This window comes from Calonectris borealis, chromosome 16 (assembly GCF_964195595.1).
Source record: "Calonectris borealis chromosome 16, bCalBor7.hap1.2, whole genome shotgun sequence".
Taxonomy (NCBI): domain Eukaryota; kingdom Metazoa; phylum Chordata; class Aves; order Procellariiformes; family Procellariidae; genus Calonectris; species Calonectris borealis.
In genome coordinates, this window is record NC_134327.1 from 21,747,991 (window position 1) to 21,766,340 (window position 18,350).

The window sequence follows — 18,350 nt, forward strand, 5'->3', positions numbered from 1 at the left end:
AGCGTGAGGTACCTAACTATTAAACTAGCACAAAAATACACAAACTCAATCATCTGCTTCTGAAATAGATGTATAAAGGCATGAGATCACTACAGCTGAGGATCGTTCATGTAAAGGAGCCTGTAACATTTTCCCTGACCTTCCACCCAGAGTTTTTAGATCAGTCCAGATAATCCGACACAAAACAAAGATCTCTTTGTTAACATCTCCTCCTCTTAAGGTATAGCGCCCACACAGAAAACATATACTGTTGTCCTAATGATAACACACCACCATTTTGAGAAGGGCATTGCTGTTGTCATTTTATTCATCAAAAATGTCACAGGTCCCTACAGCCTTGTGAAAGTATTTTTCTATTAATAAATTTATACACTGCAACAAACAGATGAAAAATGTACTGAATTAGAAGACCAGATGACTTTCACAGATGTGAGGGCTGACGTGACCTTGGAGTCCTAATGGGAAAAAATGGTGCTACTGCTACTCACCTGCTTAGACTATCCTCTTTTGTGTTTTGATTTGTGTCTTCTCCGATTGCCAGAACTCGAAATCTAGTTAAGGGAAGGGAAAGGAAAAGACTGAAACAAAAGAAACATTCTGTGATTTTATATCAACCGTGAAACCCAGAGGCTGACAAGTGCAACTGCTAATAAGGCAAGTGTTGAAACAGCGCAGGGGAACTATCTGCTCCAGCAGCCCTCAGCACAAGTATCAAAAATTAAAAGAACTGTCCAGATCAATCTCCCTCACTCCACTAAGCTATCTGCTGACAAGGAGATAGAACACATCGACAGGAGACAGTACAGAACCGTAGGGATTTGCTATTCTATTGAGGTTTTGGACTGCCAGTTACCATTGGCAGCAACTCTGCTGTAAGGTACAGCCGTTCCCAAAGTAAGAAAATTTACAAAGGTGCTAAATTTGTTATCACAAAATGGTTTGAGACCCAAATTTTCACACTTCTCTCCAAGTGTTATTCATCACGAAAAAGCTTGATGCTCTGGGGCTGGAGAATGCTATACAAGGCTGAGTGCTCTTCTGTATCAACAGTTTTAGCAGCACTGAGATGATTTAGCTGAGCAACCAGCTACAAACTGTGATATAAAATGGGGCCAATTAATATGGCAAATGGTAAAGGGAAGTCGTCTATTTCATTAAAATGTTACACCTGAGTACCAACATGTCTAATAGCAAAGCTGAGGATTTGACAATTTATGAAAATCTGACACTGTGAATTTCTGGTTTACAAAAAGTCTTATTTAGCAAAGTGGGAATGGTTTAAAATACGCAAGCTTGTGCAAATAACTGAAAATTAGTTATATGTATTTAGGAAGTATGGATTTGAGAGAAACGTTGCTTGTTGTATTTACTGAAACTTCTTTTGATACTAAGAGTACAAGTAACAGAGGGCGTAAAGCCTGCATAGGAGAGGTCTACTCTGAATTGCCCTCCTCTCTCACTGTCTCAGCCCATGTGCAGAGTCAAAAGCACCATAACTAAAATACCTGGAAAAGAGTTCCTGCAAAGTATCAGGAATCTCAAGTTTGGGATTCCCCAGGGTTGAACTGAATTTCTCTTTCAGTCTTTCCACAAACTCTTTAAACTCCTTTGCACAAACCTTTGAAAACAAGAGGTAGAAATGTTATCAACCTCAATTTCTTAGAGTCGGAAAAGACCCTCTACTTTTAAAGTGTTAATGGAAAATTCTAGTAGAAATAGCTGGTTTTAAATTATCAAGTCAGAAACAGTACAACAGATGAAAGAATGCATCAAAAAAGCTCTGTGGAAGTTGTGTTTGCTGATTTACTTTATAGTTGCAGGTTCTGTCTGTAATCAAGCTCACAGCTACAAGCAACCCACCATGAACATACTAAAAATAATTACATTGAATTAACAGCATAAGATCTCCTGCTAGAGCTTTGTTTAAGCTTCTGCTTAAGACTTTTTTTCTCTTCATACCCTTCAGACTTTATCATGTTCTCCATTAAGTCTGTTTGTACAATCATGGTTACACAAGAGGAACAGTACTGTATCTCTCTGGAAACAAGATTTTATTTGCTTCCAAAGATGGACTTTAGGGATGGGGACACATGCATTTATTTCAGCAGTGTCTCACCAGTGAACAACTATTCTTCATTTAAACAAAAATGAATCTAACAACAGAACTGGTTGGGATTTTCTGACGATCATATGAATTGTCATTCCTGGATAAAAACAAAGAAAATCTTGCCATGACATTGTCCCAGTTGTGAAAAAGTTTTGAAATTCAAAATGGAATTGTTTGCACTGAAAGTGTAAACAACTTTGCAATTTGAAATTGTGGTTGATTTAAGCTCAAAAATAAATAGCTCAAAAATTAAAGAAAATCTTTTGACTGATCAAACCAAGGCTTCTCTCATGAAATTTTGTTACGTTCCTCCACTCATCCACAGAAGCTAAGGCAGTTACAGAGCAAAAATGTTTTCTTGCTCAGATAACAAGGAGGCTGAGAGGATAAATATATAAATCAATCAATCAGTGCATATGGATGCTTAGTTATGGATGTTTATAAACAAGCACATTGAAAAAACAAAATTTCTGTTGCACAGCAGTGCTGTTTACGTGCCTTTGGAAGGCTGCCTGTGTCCACTTTACTCTCAAAATAGCAATGATGCTGCATTTTTACAATGATGCTATTTTTAACATAGTATTTTTAACATAGCTAAGGGAGAGATAAGATATGACATCACAGTAATCAAAACAGCGCAAGTACTCAGTAATCCAAACAGCGTAAAGTACTCTATGACCTTTAGAATACTTCCCTCCTACCTGTGGATCTTCATAATTATTTTCTCTATTCATGAAATCTTCAATGAGGGCTTTATCTTGGTAAACCTCAGCAAGGCAAACTCTGCAACAGATACAATTGAAGGTGGTGTACATAGTTGAAATTTTCCCAATTCATTACAGATTTAATAGCATTAGGGTGCAAAAAAGTTGAAATTTATATTCACAAGAAATAAGATGAAAACATAGGAGAAGCATATCCCTTCACTTTATTTCAGGAGAATTTAGCCTATACCTAGAACATAGACAGAAGCCTTCTTACTTATAATTAAGATAGGTCTGTGGATTTCTGACAATGTAACGAGCTCTTCGTCCAACGGAATGAGAAGTTTTATCGAGGGACTCCTCAAAGCTGGCATGCATGATATCCCGAACTACTTGCCATGGAACAAAGGGCCCTTTTACCTGTGTGAAGAACAAAAGTGTTCGGAGTTAATCTTCAGCTTTTACGTACACAAATGATGGTTAGAACCAGGATGAATTCCTAGGACTGATGAAATGTGTGTTCAGTACATAGACCCCTTAAACAGAAGTCCTACTAAATACCTTTGCATTTAGCACATGACTAGCAATTCGGCACAGCATGAGCAGACTGTCTTCTTGCACTGTCCAGGTGACACGCAGACGTGTCATTCTCTGCAGGGCACTCTGGTCAGCTTCATCATGGTAGCGGAGTCTTTTGCTTTTTTCTACAGAATCATCTTCTAACAAATCCAGAAGAAAACACCCAGTTACCTCAGCACGACATATTCCGATTAGTTCAAACTCCTATCACAGGCAGTGTCAGCAGCAATTGGAGTTTGTGAGAATAAAAGACAAAAGCAGAGAAGGAAGTAGCAGTTGAGAAAGTAAAATTCATTAATACCTCTCCCAGGAATGAGAAAACAAGCACTTCAGTTAGCAAACTGACTTCCTAAAGCATCACACCGTGAAGAATCTTTAAGCCAGCTATCAAAAGTTGATGGTGAATTGCAAGGAGTTAATCTGGTGCAGACACGATTAGAATTTCTTTCGTTTGTACAATACAGTAATGCAATCATGATTCACACACAGGTAACAGTTACAGCATGCTGCTGTTTTCCTCCAGAGCTAGTATACAGCCCCAGGACATCTGAACCTCTTCACTGAAAGAGGCAACCCAAAGAGATGGCCAGTAAGTTTCCATTGCCCACACTATGTGACAGTCACATCAGCTTTTCTAAAGCAACTTATAGCAGGCACATGCATTAAAAGGAATGCTTTTTTTTCCCTGACGTATTAGTTACTTACCTTTCTTCTTCTTCTTTGTCTTCTTTCCAATGTCTTTCCTAAGCCTCTTCCTCTTTTGGCTTTTTCCACCTCTCACTCGTTTGGTTCGATCCTGGGTTGGTTCTTTACTTATTTCAATACATTCCTCTTTCTGGACAAATGACTCTGATTCTACCTTTCCTTCTCCCAAAATATTAACTTTGTTACCTAAAATGACACATATTTACAGTAGTGGAGCTTTAAAGCAATTACATTCTACAATATTAAAGTATAGAAAACAAATGCCAAAGTTTCAGCGTACTAAAAGACAGATGCCCTCTCAGACTTGCCTTTTGTAAGTCATGTCATTTCATGCCACTTCTCAGCAGCTCACACAGAATAAAATCCCACATAAATGAGGAATCATCAAGTAATTACTAAGTCTAGCATACAGTGCACAAACACAAGAGAACCGAGTTAAGGTTTTATATTCAATCTGAAGCATTTCCTCCTCCGTAGCTTAAACATTAGGCTGTGCAATTTTAACAGTCCCTAGTTGTACAAAACATCGGTCCCTCTAGACTTTCTGCAAACTGCACTTCAGAAATTACAAAGGATAAAAATTATTTTTCCATAGGAAAGGAAATTCTTTACATATCTATTTTACTGCTCCAGAAGCATCCTGGATCATTGTAAGGAGACAGGAACAACCCATGTCATCAATAATGGATAAAAAATTATTGTTCCGTATATCCAGAAATAGGGAAGGAAATTATTTATCTATTTTACTGCCCCAGAAGTATCCTAGATTACTGTAAGGAGACAGGAATAACCCACACCATCCGTACTGGATTTGACAAAGACAGTAACAGCTATAATACAGTTACAGACCCCACCACCAGCATCACCACCTTACCTCCAGTACTGAGCGGAAGGGGGTGTTTTGTTAAGAAGCTTTGGAGTCTCACTGTCAGTCCGTTTTCAGACACTGTGCTTTCCTAAGACAACACAGCTTTCAAAAGGTGATATGCAAAAGGAGTATACTGGTTTTAACATCACTGTACAGGACATCCTTTGAGTAGCGTCAGAAATAAATTTTCAGTATAAAGGAAAAGATCCCTGGCTACAATGAAGAATTCATTTGTCTTATTATTACCACATATTTGAATGGCTCTAGAGCTTTACTTAAATCATACTGTAATGACCACTAGATTGTGAAGGTTAGAACTTCAGCAAATCTCCTCAAATTTAAAAGAAGTCACCACTGGAAAAGAAATGCTTGATTCTTTCACTGCTACAGAGGCTGAGCAGAATTTTCTGTAAAACACTATTTTTTCCAAAGCATTTTACATTTAGAAAGCATTTGTGCCTTCTAAAAAGCTCAAAACCAAAATGCAAACACAAACATTGAGTAAATGCCTCCTACACCATATTCTATCCATCTTAAATCTGAGCCCAATCTGACTGCAATGTATTCGGAGTTTTGCCATTCTCAGCAAAACCCATTTCTCTTGTGTGGAATTCATTGGTGATAGAAGCTGGTCACAGACGTGGAGAGGAAAGCCAAGACTGAAGAGGTCTTGGGGAGGAGGAGGTCCTGTTACTGCTGAACAACTAGGTGACAGAACAGCAGATGAAATTCGGAGTGAAATGATCCTGCCTGAGGTCAAACCCAAGCAACTCTAATTTTACATATACCTGATAGGCTCTAATTTGACTGCTACTTAGGGTAGGGTAATTTTCAGTTCTGTGAAAGTACCTGTTCAATGCTTGGTAATGGTCAAAAAGCAAGGAAAGGAGAGCAACATTATGCAGCTATGTTGGCCACAGCCTGAATGCACTATGTGATTCTATTTTAACCTTAAAAAGGATATAGTAGAACCAGAACAGGTTAAAAGAAAGGCTACAAGAATGATTAAAGACAGAACAGGTTCCATGCTGGGAACAGTTAAGTAATCTAGTAGATGCCAGTCTTTAAAAAGAGATGATAATGGGAAACATGAGAGGTGTTTACAAAATCAAGTGAAACAGAAAGTGTAACGGAGAGTGATATTTTTCACAGCTTCCCTTATTAGGGAGCTTAAACCATCAAAAGGAAGTGGTGACACATAATAGGACTTTGAAACACTTTGCTATGTGAAGTTGTGGATACTAAAGGATTTATGTGTCCAAAAAACAATTAGACAAATTAATGCTAAAAGGAAAAGCTAATAACAGCTTTGAAATATCAGCCCTGGGTTTGGAATGGCCTTGAGCCAAACTTGCAGACAGTTGGGAGAATATTCTGAGGAAATATCACTATACATCTACCTTGCTCTTGCAACCTTCCCCACAAATCTTTTATTAGCAACCAGAGACAGGACATTAGGCAGAACTGGGATGGCCATTTTTATTTGCCTATGTTGGGCTTCTTAGTAATTTCTTTTTTTGCTGTGTGTATTTCCTTGGTTTGGATGTTTTAGTTTTCATCTGACAACTTCTACATTTCAGAAAGGCAAGAGGCACCACCAAGTAATCTAAAGTTCTTGCTTAATAAAGTATTTCTCCTTTGGTTGAATGTATTATCGAATTCAGTTCAGATAAAATTTACATCCAATTCTTTCATTCACTTCAGCACCAAGATTTACCACATTTGGCATTCATTTCTTTCCAGTGATGCAAAGCCATACCAAGACACATGACTGAGAAAGCATGCAAGCAGTAAGATTTTGCGATCAGTATCTCAACCTTAAGAATATTAATATTTGGAAAAGTCATTACAGTATATAAATTTTAAAATACCCACCTTCCTAGTCTTATTGATGATGTAGCTTGTCCAGATCCAATTGCGTTTTAGATGCCCATAAAAGCTGGAATCCAGACCTGCAGCTCCTAACCCATCTCCAGGGATAGTTCCATCATCAACCACCTCTCGGCTGCCTCTAAAAGTAACAAAATATATAGTAATTATTTTATAGGGAGTGCCTTCTCAGCTGCTCTTAAGTGATGTGTGTGCAACGTACTGAACTCTCCCCTTGCCCTCCCAATTTAGACAGGGCTGGGAAAGAAGATGAGAAAGAGAGATGCTCCTTCCCTTAACCCTGTTCCAGAAATAGCATGACAACAATGCTTTGCCATTAAGTTTTAATCCCTGATATTTAATGTCTGAGCTTTCAGTTTAAAAATTACACCCAGAGCAACTTCGTTATTGTTAACTAAGTTCCAATGGCCATGTTAAACTCTGTTCTCAGCACTATTCCTGCCACAGAACTAGAGAAAATACCTGCTCAGATGAAAAACTTTCTCAGAACAAATGTGGGGAAAATATTCTACAGGAACTAAAGGCAATCATAATCCTTTTTCACACTGACTGTCAAGCACTGGTCTCTCACAAATACATTTTTCTCAGAAATATATTAAAGCTTGTTTAAATACACATACAAGCCAGAAAAACAATGCGCTGCTATTCTCTCCTGGGAAAGAGGATGAAACTAACAATGAATGGTATGTTCTGGATGAACTGGTACCCTTCACGAATGAGCTATTAAATTTTAGTATGGTGTTACAGTGCAGAATGAAAAAAAAAAAAGATTTTTTTTTCTTCTTTATAAATACGACACTTTGCAAGAAATCATGGAGGCAAACTTATTTCCTCAAAAAAAAAAAATCAAACTATGAATGAGCTTTGCATACGCAGTAGATACGCAGCTCTGACAATCCAGTAATAACACCAAAGAGTATTTTTGAAATCCCGTTTTGCCTTATGAAAGATTTTTTGAAAGCTACCATGAAAAAATTATTTCAGCCAAGCTTTCAGTAGACAACTCTTTCATTATAACATTACACCATCAATTAAATCCAAAAACTGTTTCTTGACCTTAAAGATGTTGCAGTCACCTCCAGCCTAACTGCAAGTAAACACCAGATATCCAATTTAAAAGATTTCTTACCATACAACAGAGACCATATGCAAAAGCTGACAAACGGACCGAACAGAATTTTTTTCTATGAGCAAGGATCAGTACAATTAGGTTCCCTCAACTCCATTATTTTTTTAAGATAAGTTGATATATCTACCTGTAACACTGAACTAACTGCAAATACTTTCAAACAGACTGTTTATTAAAACAGAATAGAATATTGACAAAACTAAACCACAGTGCACGACACAAAAAGTATAACTGGCATTCTGCATGGCTGTCATAGGCTGTACGTATACAATCCTCTCAAGTGTTCTGGTTGTGATTAGGCAGAAGAAGTGCTCCAGAGATCACTTCCAGATTTCACCAGTGACCAATACCATATCAGAAATTAATCTGTAAACAAGGTGCAGCCAAGTGCAACACAGAAGGACAGAATTCAGAACGTGACACTGGGGAGCTACTGAAGCTACAGGGTACTTGAGACACCATGATATGAAGCACAGGAACCGAGAATCTTTAAATTTTTCCCTTGCATTAACTGTACTTAGGAAGCACTCCTTCCCTCTCAACTTTGCTTTCCCCAAGACTCTTGCAACACACATCGGTACTACTTTGGAAGGAAATCCAAATCTGTTTTTCCCATTCCTCTAGCATAAAAACCTGCTTGGTATACAAGTTACTTGTAAATCTGATACGTACATGTCCTTTTAATCAGATAGCCTCCTTACAAAGAAAAACCCCACAACACCCAACTGAAATGCTGGAGTCTTAACTGCTTTTGCTATTGAGTAACATCCTCAAAACAAGAACAGTTCTTTTTGCCCGCTCTATTCAAGCGAAAAAGCAAGGATGAAGATGACATACGTGGTATATTCCAACATTGCACACTTTCGTTCCAGATTGTGTTTATCCACTGCTGACTCTTGTTCCATTTCTACATCTAGTGCAGTCTCTTCCCCTTGAAGATTACTTCTCTTTGAACGAGGACAGCGGACAACTCCTAGACACATAAATGAGAAGTAAGACTTCAACCCATTTTCAATCCACCCTGCTATGGCAAACTACTGCTCCCGAACAGTATTAACATTTTTACCACTTCTTGATCAAACATGCTACTTTCTCACAGAGGCTAATGGTGTTCTAGTTAACTTCCAGTAGAAGGCACTAACTTGTCCAAAATTGTATTCAGGGCAGAAGTAATGTGAGGCTGGTGCCCTTTACAAGGCAAAAAAAATTCAGCAGTTCACTGGTGTTCTAGACATGGTCACAGCCTTTCAGATACTTGAATGTGGCAACAGTCCTCAAGAAACGATGCGGCAGGTTGTGACTGCTGAAACACAGTGTGAACGTTTTGCTTGCCTGACACCTTCATGTTGGAGATACATTTAGGATATGGCAGAGGAGTCACGTGATGGTTTTATAGTAACAAGTAGGAAAAAATCCCAATTTCTGGGTTACTACTGCTTTTTGGCTGCCCATGCTACAAAGACAATAGGGCAGGACTAGATCTCAGGCAGGTATCTGATCTAGAGGCTCAATATAAATTTAAATCCAGTACAGAGCAATTTTCCTCTCAAGACTCAACATGGAAAATACTTAACTGGAATACAACAAAGCTTCCATAAATATGCAAACTAGTGAAACAATATAATTCCCATATTATGGGGGCTAAGAGTAATCATGGTCCGATTAGCCTGCAACAGCTGCAACAATCACAAATGTGCTACCATTTGACAAATGTGTAAGGAGTTTTTTGCACATAACTGCTTCAATGCAAAAGAAAGACAAAATTAAAAATAGATCCTTTTACCTGGCTAACTAAATTACAGAAATACAGAATAGTGGTGTCTAAAGTTTCAGGAGAAATCTCTTATCTCCAATTGCTTTTTTTTTTTTTTGATAATGTATACTTGTTGTAGCTGTATATCCTATTGTAAAATGTAAAAGGACCAAACACAAAAAAACCTAAAAAAACCTGGGGTGCATAAACTCCCTTAACTTCCACTTCTCATCTAACTCAAGCCATCTATCAGAAAGTTAGCAACGTTTTTCTAAGGAGAAGGGAGCTCTGTTTAAACTGGTAGAGAGCTATGGCAAAAATATTCTAGTAAATATTTTCAAAAAGGCTTTTTCATAGCTGGATTAAAATCTTACAGTGCTTTTATCAAATTTGATACTTCTAACAGGACAGCAATGTTTTTCCTTTAACACTGCTTTGAAAATGTCAAGTGGATCTCAACTTCATAAGATTATATGGACAGAAATTCTAGCTTTTTTTGATGCATAAGGCAACCAGACAAAAGAACAAAGCATTGAAAGTGATAAAACAGAGCCTGCCTCAAGTTTTATGAAAGGAGGAGGAATTGCAGTATAAGAATGTACAATTATACCATACCCAATGGTGTGTTAAGGCAGACACACTGCAAATCAAACCAGAAGTTTTCCACATCCTGCATGGTATTCAGAACATACAAGCGTCTCTCAAATGGGCGGCTACTTTGAGCCAGGTTATAGTGGGGGTCACAGATAGTGGTATCAACAATCACAGCATTTCTCTTCATATACACGAAGACCTGTCAAATACAGTATATTTCAGGCTGGTAGGTAAAAATAATTGAAATTGTCTAATTTACAGGACACACAACTTAATCTACTTTAGGACTGCTTAGTATTTTCTCAGTCTTTGCTGTTTTAAGCCAGTACTCTGATAGAAGACACACCCATCCCCACCCTATTGCATTGTATTCCCAAACTTCCCTTGCCAGCGATCCAGAAATTTCATTTCTAGATTTAGAACAGTTTCTTTTCCTCCTTGTGGACAGGATATTCCAAGTTTCCACAGAGAGTGACTATTTCCTACAAGCTCTCATTCAGGATTTGAATAGATGTGTTTTGGGGCCTAACTATCTTCTTATCCTCATAAAGTATATGTTGGGACTGCTTTCTCCTTTGCCTGTGCTCTCTATTTATAAAAAGGTGCGTACGAATGTCATTATTTTACTCTGATCAGTGACTTTATTCTGTGTCAGACATCCAATGCCTAACACCTTGATGGAAAAGAATGTGGCACGCTCATTTTTCATAAGGTGCTGCCAGCCTGGAACCTCCCAGATCATTATTGCGTGCAACGTTCAGCATTATACATCTGGAGTAGTGTCTTTCCAGAGAAAGAGGTAAAAATTATCTGCATGACTTGCAATATGTCAATTAGATCTGGAAGTCTGCATATACATCTGAACCATCAGTATTTTACTTAATTATTTAAGGTAATTACAAACCCCAAAACTTGCATTTATTTCACTGAACAAAAAACATGAAGAGTAATGGCTAAGTTTTTTAAAAAATTACCTGATCTTTGTCTTGAAACTTCTCTGTTGGGCCAAACTGTATCAGTCCCATATAACATAATCTTTGAAGGTTTTCTACCACTGAAAAGATGTACCTCCTGCAGCAATATTAGTATTACAATTAGCACTCATGAAAACAGTAAAAATGATACCAGAAAACATGCCATTTTCATGCAGCAACCTCAAGTTTCAGGAAATCACTGCTTTTTTAAATACTGAATTTTGGAATTTGTGAAGTGGTACTTTTGTTTGAATTGTCAGCCTATGGAAAACATATACTATCCCAAAGCTCCAAATTTCCTTTCCTTAAACCACAAACACAAAATTTTAACCAAATACTAACTAAAATTTTGCTAACAAAGAGCAAAATTAGCCAGAAATACCATCTGTAAAAATGAATTAAACAAGGTCAGAACACCAGCAGATTTGCAGACAATGTCATGTTAGGAAAAGAAGACACGAGTAAGAAGACATGACTGCTAAATATGGGCTGATAAGCCTTCACATGTGTACATATAAAGAATGGGCAACGATCTTTGTAGTTAAAGTTGTTTAGAATTACTGCTCCAAGAAACTGCTTTCAGTTGCTTATAGCTTTGGCGAGCAAAAAGTGCAACATTTCCCATGCTGTATATCTATTTGTATGGCAAAATTCTGGAAGTTGCAGGAAACTTCTGCAAGGTCTAGTTTCTGAGAGAGAGTTTGTCAAAAATTACCTTTGCCCACATTTAACTTCACTAAGATCTAAGTCCTTCTGTGCAGTCAAATGGGATGCGTTTTGGCAGGAGTTTTCTCTAGAGCTCTGAAAGATCATTTGCCAAGCCCAGAAATATTGAAGCAAATTTGTCTGAGTTAGAAGTTTTAGTGAATGGGGGACAAAGAGACAACATGGTTATATACCATACTGTTTTGCATAAACCTATCAGATGGAGCCTGCAGATTTCAGAAAATACCATAAATGCTATTTCCTTGTTACTACTATTTAGCAATAGGTTAGGAATTGCAAACCTGAGCTGACCACGAGTCTTGACAGCTGATACTGTCTAGCACTATTCACTCACCAATGACATTGTTTGCCGGTTTGCAAAATGTTGTATAAGCCTCCAACCATCCAAATCCATGCCATTAGCATTGACTATCTGGGGAAACTAACATGGTGCTGTTGATTCCGCATATTCAAATCACTTTCCTTTAATGTTGCTTTCCCTTCCTACCTTCAGTCCAATCTCAATTCCTAGATGAGGAATGGCAGACAATGGCAGACATGCCACTGAGAGCACGAGTAGAAATTGCATGGTATGTATGAGAGGCAGGAACTGGGAAATGTGGCATCTTCTGAAAGATTTATGAAGGACAGCAACATTTAGACTCTATTAAATTCTGAATTCAGCAGCAGTCAGGAGTGTGTTTTATGCAGAAATAACATCCTGCTGATGAGTTATGAAGGACAGAACCTCCCAGCTCTCAAACACTACCCGACAGGATGCATGAATATCGTTTATTAGTTTCTTATTACCTTCTATTTGGGAGAGAAAAATACAATTTGGCACACTATCCTTAGAAGATTTATGATCCTTGTCTTAAGTAACAAAGTTCTCTTTGACACAAACAGGAAATAACGGACAACCACTGTTGTTTCCTCCCTGGAGCCATTTACTTTGACTCATCTGCTTACCTTTTGTAGAGAAGCTGCTGTCGGACTGACCTTGGAAGAAATCTGATCAGAGTGTGCTTCTTTAGTGGATCATTTAAAAAATCTTCCAGACCATCCACCTAGAATTATTTTAGAAGTTAATCAAAATGCAAAATATAGCTATCCTTTAAAGTATCAAGCTTTGCTACCAGAACTGCCTACTGAAACATTTTCTAAGCAAGTGTTACTGCTTTTGTAAAATGCTTAAACATTATTCTTGTTAATCAACAAGGCAGAAGATTCAGTGAGATTATAAAAAGCTCTTTGCAAAACAGCTTAAGAATTTGCAGTATTACAGGGCTATACATTTTTTTCAGTGTGGCTGTAAAAGCAACTAACTTTTCTGTAAAAGACTATCAAGAACTGAAGTGTCTACTCTCTGATGGCTAGTTTTGTTAAAATAGACTAAGAGGATATTTGTTACTGCTTACAGGTACAGTTGATATCATCAGACTTTAAATTAAAACAAATGTGAAGCAAAAAAGCACTATACCTTGTAGCTGACTTGGACTATCTGAACAAAGAGAGAGAGGGGCAAGCAGAGAAGAATGTCACTAACAAGAGCCCATCCAAATCCAAACTCTCTGTGAACTGGGAGAGGAGGGACATAGCGCATCCATGACACATCATCCACATACACTAGGAACAAGAAGACTGGCTTAGACCCAGACAGGACAAACCTAATAGATATATTAATAGTTTTACTGTGAGTGTTCAGGCAGAACACATTTGGCAGTTCACAGTCTGGAAATCTGAAAATCTAAAATGACCTGAAAATTATCTAAACCATTGATTTGCAATCTTTTTTGAAGTAGACTTTTACCTTTTTTTCAGTGTTGAACCATGGCAAAGGCACTTCTTACCTGTTTGATTAGACAATTCTACTTCAGCCTCCTGTGCAGAGATTTCAGGATTCATCACAGTTGTTATAATTTCTAAGGTCCCATCTGGTTGCGCTTCAAGTACAGCTGCATTCACATCCAGCCCTTGTTTGCTGCCTTTTTTCTCAGCATCACTACCTCCTTTTTGCTGTGTTCCATTTAAAGGGTGTCCATAAATTAAGTACCAGAGGAACATGTGGACCATTCTTAAACGGGGCATTTTGGGAAGAAAGCCAAGAGAACGCCCAAGTCCTGGAACTGTGAGGGAAGATTAAGTAACAAACAGAAATAAAAAGAGGATTAGAACAGAAGAAATGGCTACCTCTGCAAAACTGATGTGAAGAAAACTGGAAAGAAAGAAGGGCAGTTGAAAGTAAATATAAGTTACAAATATTTAGTGAAGAAGTAGCAGTGAATACAAATACTCCAGTTCGCAATTGTGAAAAAAAATAAGCAGCTAAGAAAACATTGGATAGTGAGATTGCTTTAAAGTAAACCCAATTTTTCTTCTATAAAAGAAGAAAAAATCCACATGTATCTTAGGAGAGCCCAACATCTGAAAGCGATTATTAATAATAAATGGGAAACTGAAAGATGACAGAAAAAACAAAGTTAGCTGTACCTGTAACAGGGTGATAGTTTTTTAGCTGTGTTATGCCCATTTTTTCATCAGTTTTTCTTGCCCGACTATTATTATCGGCTTTACATGAGCTTTCTTGCATTTCTCCTGAATCAGGAACTGCCTCTTGCCCCAGGTTTTCTTCCTCAGCATGGTCCTGGGATGTTGGTGTCTGGGGAACTTTAATCCTGTGTTAAAACCACACAGCACTTTGGTAAGAATTAAGCAAAGTTCAATTCCTCTTCTTTCCTGACTTCAGGAGATATTCAGCATCTTGCTTCATCTTTGTGCTTCCATTTCTCTATTGCTAAAGAGGAGATTTTTCTTTTCTTTTGCTTACTTTGTGTTTATTTCCTCTGCATATTTTTGCATGTACTAGGTAAGCCATCCAAACCATCATTGCAACTTGCCTGTTTGCTGTGCTTGAATTGGAGATTCGGAAACGCACCTGCTCAATGGCACTTTTTACAAGGGGATCATTAGGACTCACCGAAGGATGCACAACAAACTCTACCTGTTCAGAGCAGCAGAAAACAAAAAAAAGGTATTTATGGAAATATTGGCTCTTAATCAGCTGCATAAATTATCAGATATTAACAGACAGTTAATTAACAGTAGCCACAATGGATGAATCCTATGAAGGTTTAATAATTCATGGAATATGAACACTTTTGGCTCAAAACTCCCGTTGCTAGTTTGTATTAAGCATGAGGCCAGACTGTATGGTCTCTGTACCAAAAAACAGTTAATGTCATTTCTACAAACCTCAGTTTTTTGGGTTTTTAAATTCTGCAATATTTGGGGAACAAACACATCAACTTGCAAATATTAGGCTCAAAGGGATAAATGAAAAGCCATACCTCATAAGACCAAACTAATACATATTGTTGCTGAAAGTACACACACAATTCAGATTAGTAAAATTTCATATGAGCTCTACAGTAATTGGGCAGGTAATTTTCAATAGATTCTCTCCTTGCTTATTAACATTTCACACGAGTCACAATGACAAGTCTCAGCTTTACAACTACAGACATTTTACTTCCATAAACCTCAATAACAGTGGATTTTTGTTTTTAAAAAAATAGATCATGTTCTATAAATTTCAACTCAGATGCTAACTGAGGATTTCTCATATACTCTTGGCTTTCAAAAGGGGATTAAATAGAATTGTGTTGCAGCCTGACAGTGCAGGGAGAGAACCATGAATTGTGTAACTGATAAGCAGCAGAATCTCTCAGAAGGGAGATTCAGAGACTTTGATCTCTGGACTACTCCTTGGTCTCACAGTTATCTGCAGCACAATAATTGAAAGCACTAATCTGGTTTTCACAGTAGCTTAGTTTGGGACATGTAGCTTCTGGGCAGCTCAACTGTGGGTTCCGCTATAAAAAGTAAAATCATCCATATATTTTAGTAAAAAGGTCCAAAACATTTTGACAAATCAGAAGGTTGTGAGAAAAGTTGTTTCTGCTGCCAGGGTTTGTGCAGTTACCTTTTTACTAATGCCATCCTGAATGACTGTAGTACGATAGAGTCTGAGGAGTCCTTCTCGTGCAAGCTTCTGTACCAGTCGTACGATAGACTTTTTGCAGCATTTAGTGGAGACACCTTCTTGCTTCTCTTGATCCATGACCATTTTCTGAAGCCTAGGAGATGCAAAAAATACCTTGCATTTTCAGCCCAGCAATGCTCCAAACTGCCTAAGCAGTTTGTTAGAGGATGTGGAGTGAATGGGTATTTCCCTACTTCTAGCAATTACTGCTCGCTTTTCTTTTTTGCTGTAGATAACTGGTAACTTAGCTTTAAATTTCAGCTTTATTTTCTTTGTAATCAAGCTTATCCTTTCTACGTGAGGACTGCTGTTCTGCTGACAGCAAATTCTCAATGCCAGATTTCTCTGTGTATGGCTACAGTGCAATTACGAATCCAGCCTCCCTAAGGTCAGGAAAACCTACAGCTTTTTAAACATAGGCAGTTTATATTTCCACTTGTGAACTCAGTTCAGCTTGGGGCAGAAAGAGTTTACTTAGTGGCGTTCAGAACTCGGAAACTACACATGCATCCACAATATAGATACACATATCCCATCACCTGAAGCCAGCTCACTTCTTCCCTTGCAGCAGTCTGCAGGAGCGCACTCACACCCTACTCTCCTAATACCTGTTTTCATGCATTTTTTCACAAACGCCCCAGGCCCTATTTCTGACTCCTTCAATCCTGGAGAAGGATTGACTCTTTCAATCTGAAAAAGATATGGAAGGGTATTAAGGGAATGAGGCAGCAAGTGAATGTACACATGGACTTCAACCTTTTCAAAAGAATACCACATCCTGGTAACTAACGTAATTGGAGTGACAACACCAGCAAATTTCTTTGGCAGAGATTGGGGAGGGGCAGAACTTTCACCGGTGCTGGGGGAACCTGTAAGCTACTGAAGAGGACAGCTGAGACTTGAAATATCTTCTGAGTCTGCACTTAGATGTGACTAGATCAATCAGCGATGAAGCTGGTGCCAGAAGGCAGGTCTCTGGTTTCACAACACTCTGCAATTGAACTAAGTAATAGAAGGTTTCAAAATTCTCAAACCAGAGGACAATAAGGCCATGATTTCTTACCAAATTCCTATATCAAGCAGCCCTGTGTGTATTTACATGCCAGGATCTTATATGCTAGCACAGAAGAGGGATGGTGCAATCACATTTGCCACAACAGAGCCCTGTTAGTTTGGAAGCTGGGACTCCAGGAGGGCACCAGAATTTCCATTTCTCTATGAAGGTGAATCTTAAATGGCTGAAAGACGTAACATTCAGGGAAGTATCTTTAGCGCAGGCAAGGCAAGTCATGAGATGACATAAAACCATCCCACATACAGCTGCAAAGAAAAGCAAGCTTTTAGCACCCCACTAGAATCCTAGTGGCCAAGGATGACTGACATGAAGAGAAGAGTCTCTACAATGAATGACAGAATAACACAGGAACTATTTTTGAAACCATACAGAAATAAAATTTATGCAGATGAAAGAATCCTCAAGCAGGGAAGTGCTGTATCTTACTGGCACACTGTGAAAGGAAGAAAAAAGTTCTCTGATCTCTATTTATGGGACATGTACCATATAAATATTCACTTGTATAATTATCTGTACAGAACTATTATTATTCCAAACAGCTGATTAATTTTTAAGATCCAGTGTAACTGCAACCCCTCCCCCTTCCACGTGCCAACATTATAGCATATAGTGCCATCAGGGACAACAAAAGCCACCAATGGAATAAACACACAGCATTGCTAAAGTAGTGCTTATGCTACCAAAATGCATCAGGCCCCCAGTACGCTGTTTTTAGACAGACTCACGTGAACAAGCTTTCAATTAGCCGGAGGTTTCGAACAGCTTCCACAATGAGATTGCGGCGCTTCAGCAGCCTGTATGTTTCGTGAGATCTCTCCACTGCTGTAGCTTTGGAACGCTTTTCCTTCTTTTGGCCACAAGTCTTCTAGTGCACAGTATGGACAAAATAAAAATTTTACACGACCTATTCAATGTCTTCAGCCTAATGGTGGTTCCTCACACAGTAGCAGATGAGGAATTCAGAGTTTTGATGTATTTATTTGTAACAAACTAGTCAGATGGGGATTATCTTTTATATCCTCTTCACAGCTAGGGAACCAAGGCAGAAACTTAAGATTCCATGCAGTTAGATGCAGAGATTTATGCATTTTCTCTGCCCATCCCACATTCTGAGCCATTTGGACTTGAGAATTTTGGCCTAGAAAGCTGGTAACTGCCTTAACATTGTGCTGGGTCCAAGCCAACATATCCTGTCTCTCAGAAAGGCTTCCCATCCCAGGCTCAG

General features: G+C 38.3%; 1 protein-coding gene across 5 annotated transcripts in view; it reads right to left on the bottom strand.

Annotated features, from left to right (window-relative positions):
- GTF3C1 (general transcription factor IIIC subunit 1) overlaps window positions 1–18,350 on the bottom strand; it is a 43,263-nt gene that overhangs the window by 11,929 nt on the left and 12,984 nt on the right. For 4 of the 5 annotated variants that reach the window (XM_075166026.1, XM_075166023.1, XM_075166028.1 and 1 more), the window contains 18 exons: window positions 17,851–17,990; window positions 15,991–16,144; window positions 14,906–15,009; window positions 14,499–14,683; window positions 13,859–14,134; window positions 13,489–13,634; window positions 12,978–13,075; window positions 11,304–11,400; window positions 10,351–10,528; window positions 8,820–8,955; window positions 6,839–6,974; window positions 4,970–5,051; window positions 4,096–4,281; window positions 3,373–3,530; window positions 3,089–3,231; window positions 2,809–2,890; window positions 1,506–1,618; window positions 489–551 (listed from right to left, as the gene is read on the bottom strand). In XM_075166026.1, the coding sequence (XP_075022127.1) occupies window positions 489–551; window positions 1,506–1,618; window positions 2,809–2,890; window positions 3,089–3,231; window positions 3,373–3,530; window positions 4,096–4,281; window positions 4,970–5,051; window positions 6,839–6,974; window positions 8,820–8,955; window positions 10,351–10,528; window positions 11,304–11,400; window positions 12,978–13,075; window positions 13,489–13,634; window positions 13,859–14,134; window positions 14,499–14,683; window positions 14,906–15,009; window positions 15,991–16,144; window positions 17,851–17,990 (2,477 nt within the window). The remainder of the gene's footprint in view (window positions 1–488; window positions 552–1,505; window positions 1,619–2,808; window positions 2,891–3,088; window positions 3,232–3,372; window positions 3,531–4,095; window positions 4,282–4,969; window positions 5,052–6,838; window positions 6,975–8,819; window positions 8,956–10,350; window positions 10,529–11,303; window positions 11,401–12,977; window positions 13,076–13,488; window positions 13,635–13,858; window positions 14,135–14,498; window positions 14,684–14,905; window positions 15,010–15,990; window positions 16,145–17,850; window positions 17,991–18,350) is intronic. The other variant, XM_075166024.1, reaches the window with a different exon arrangement.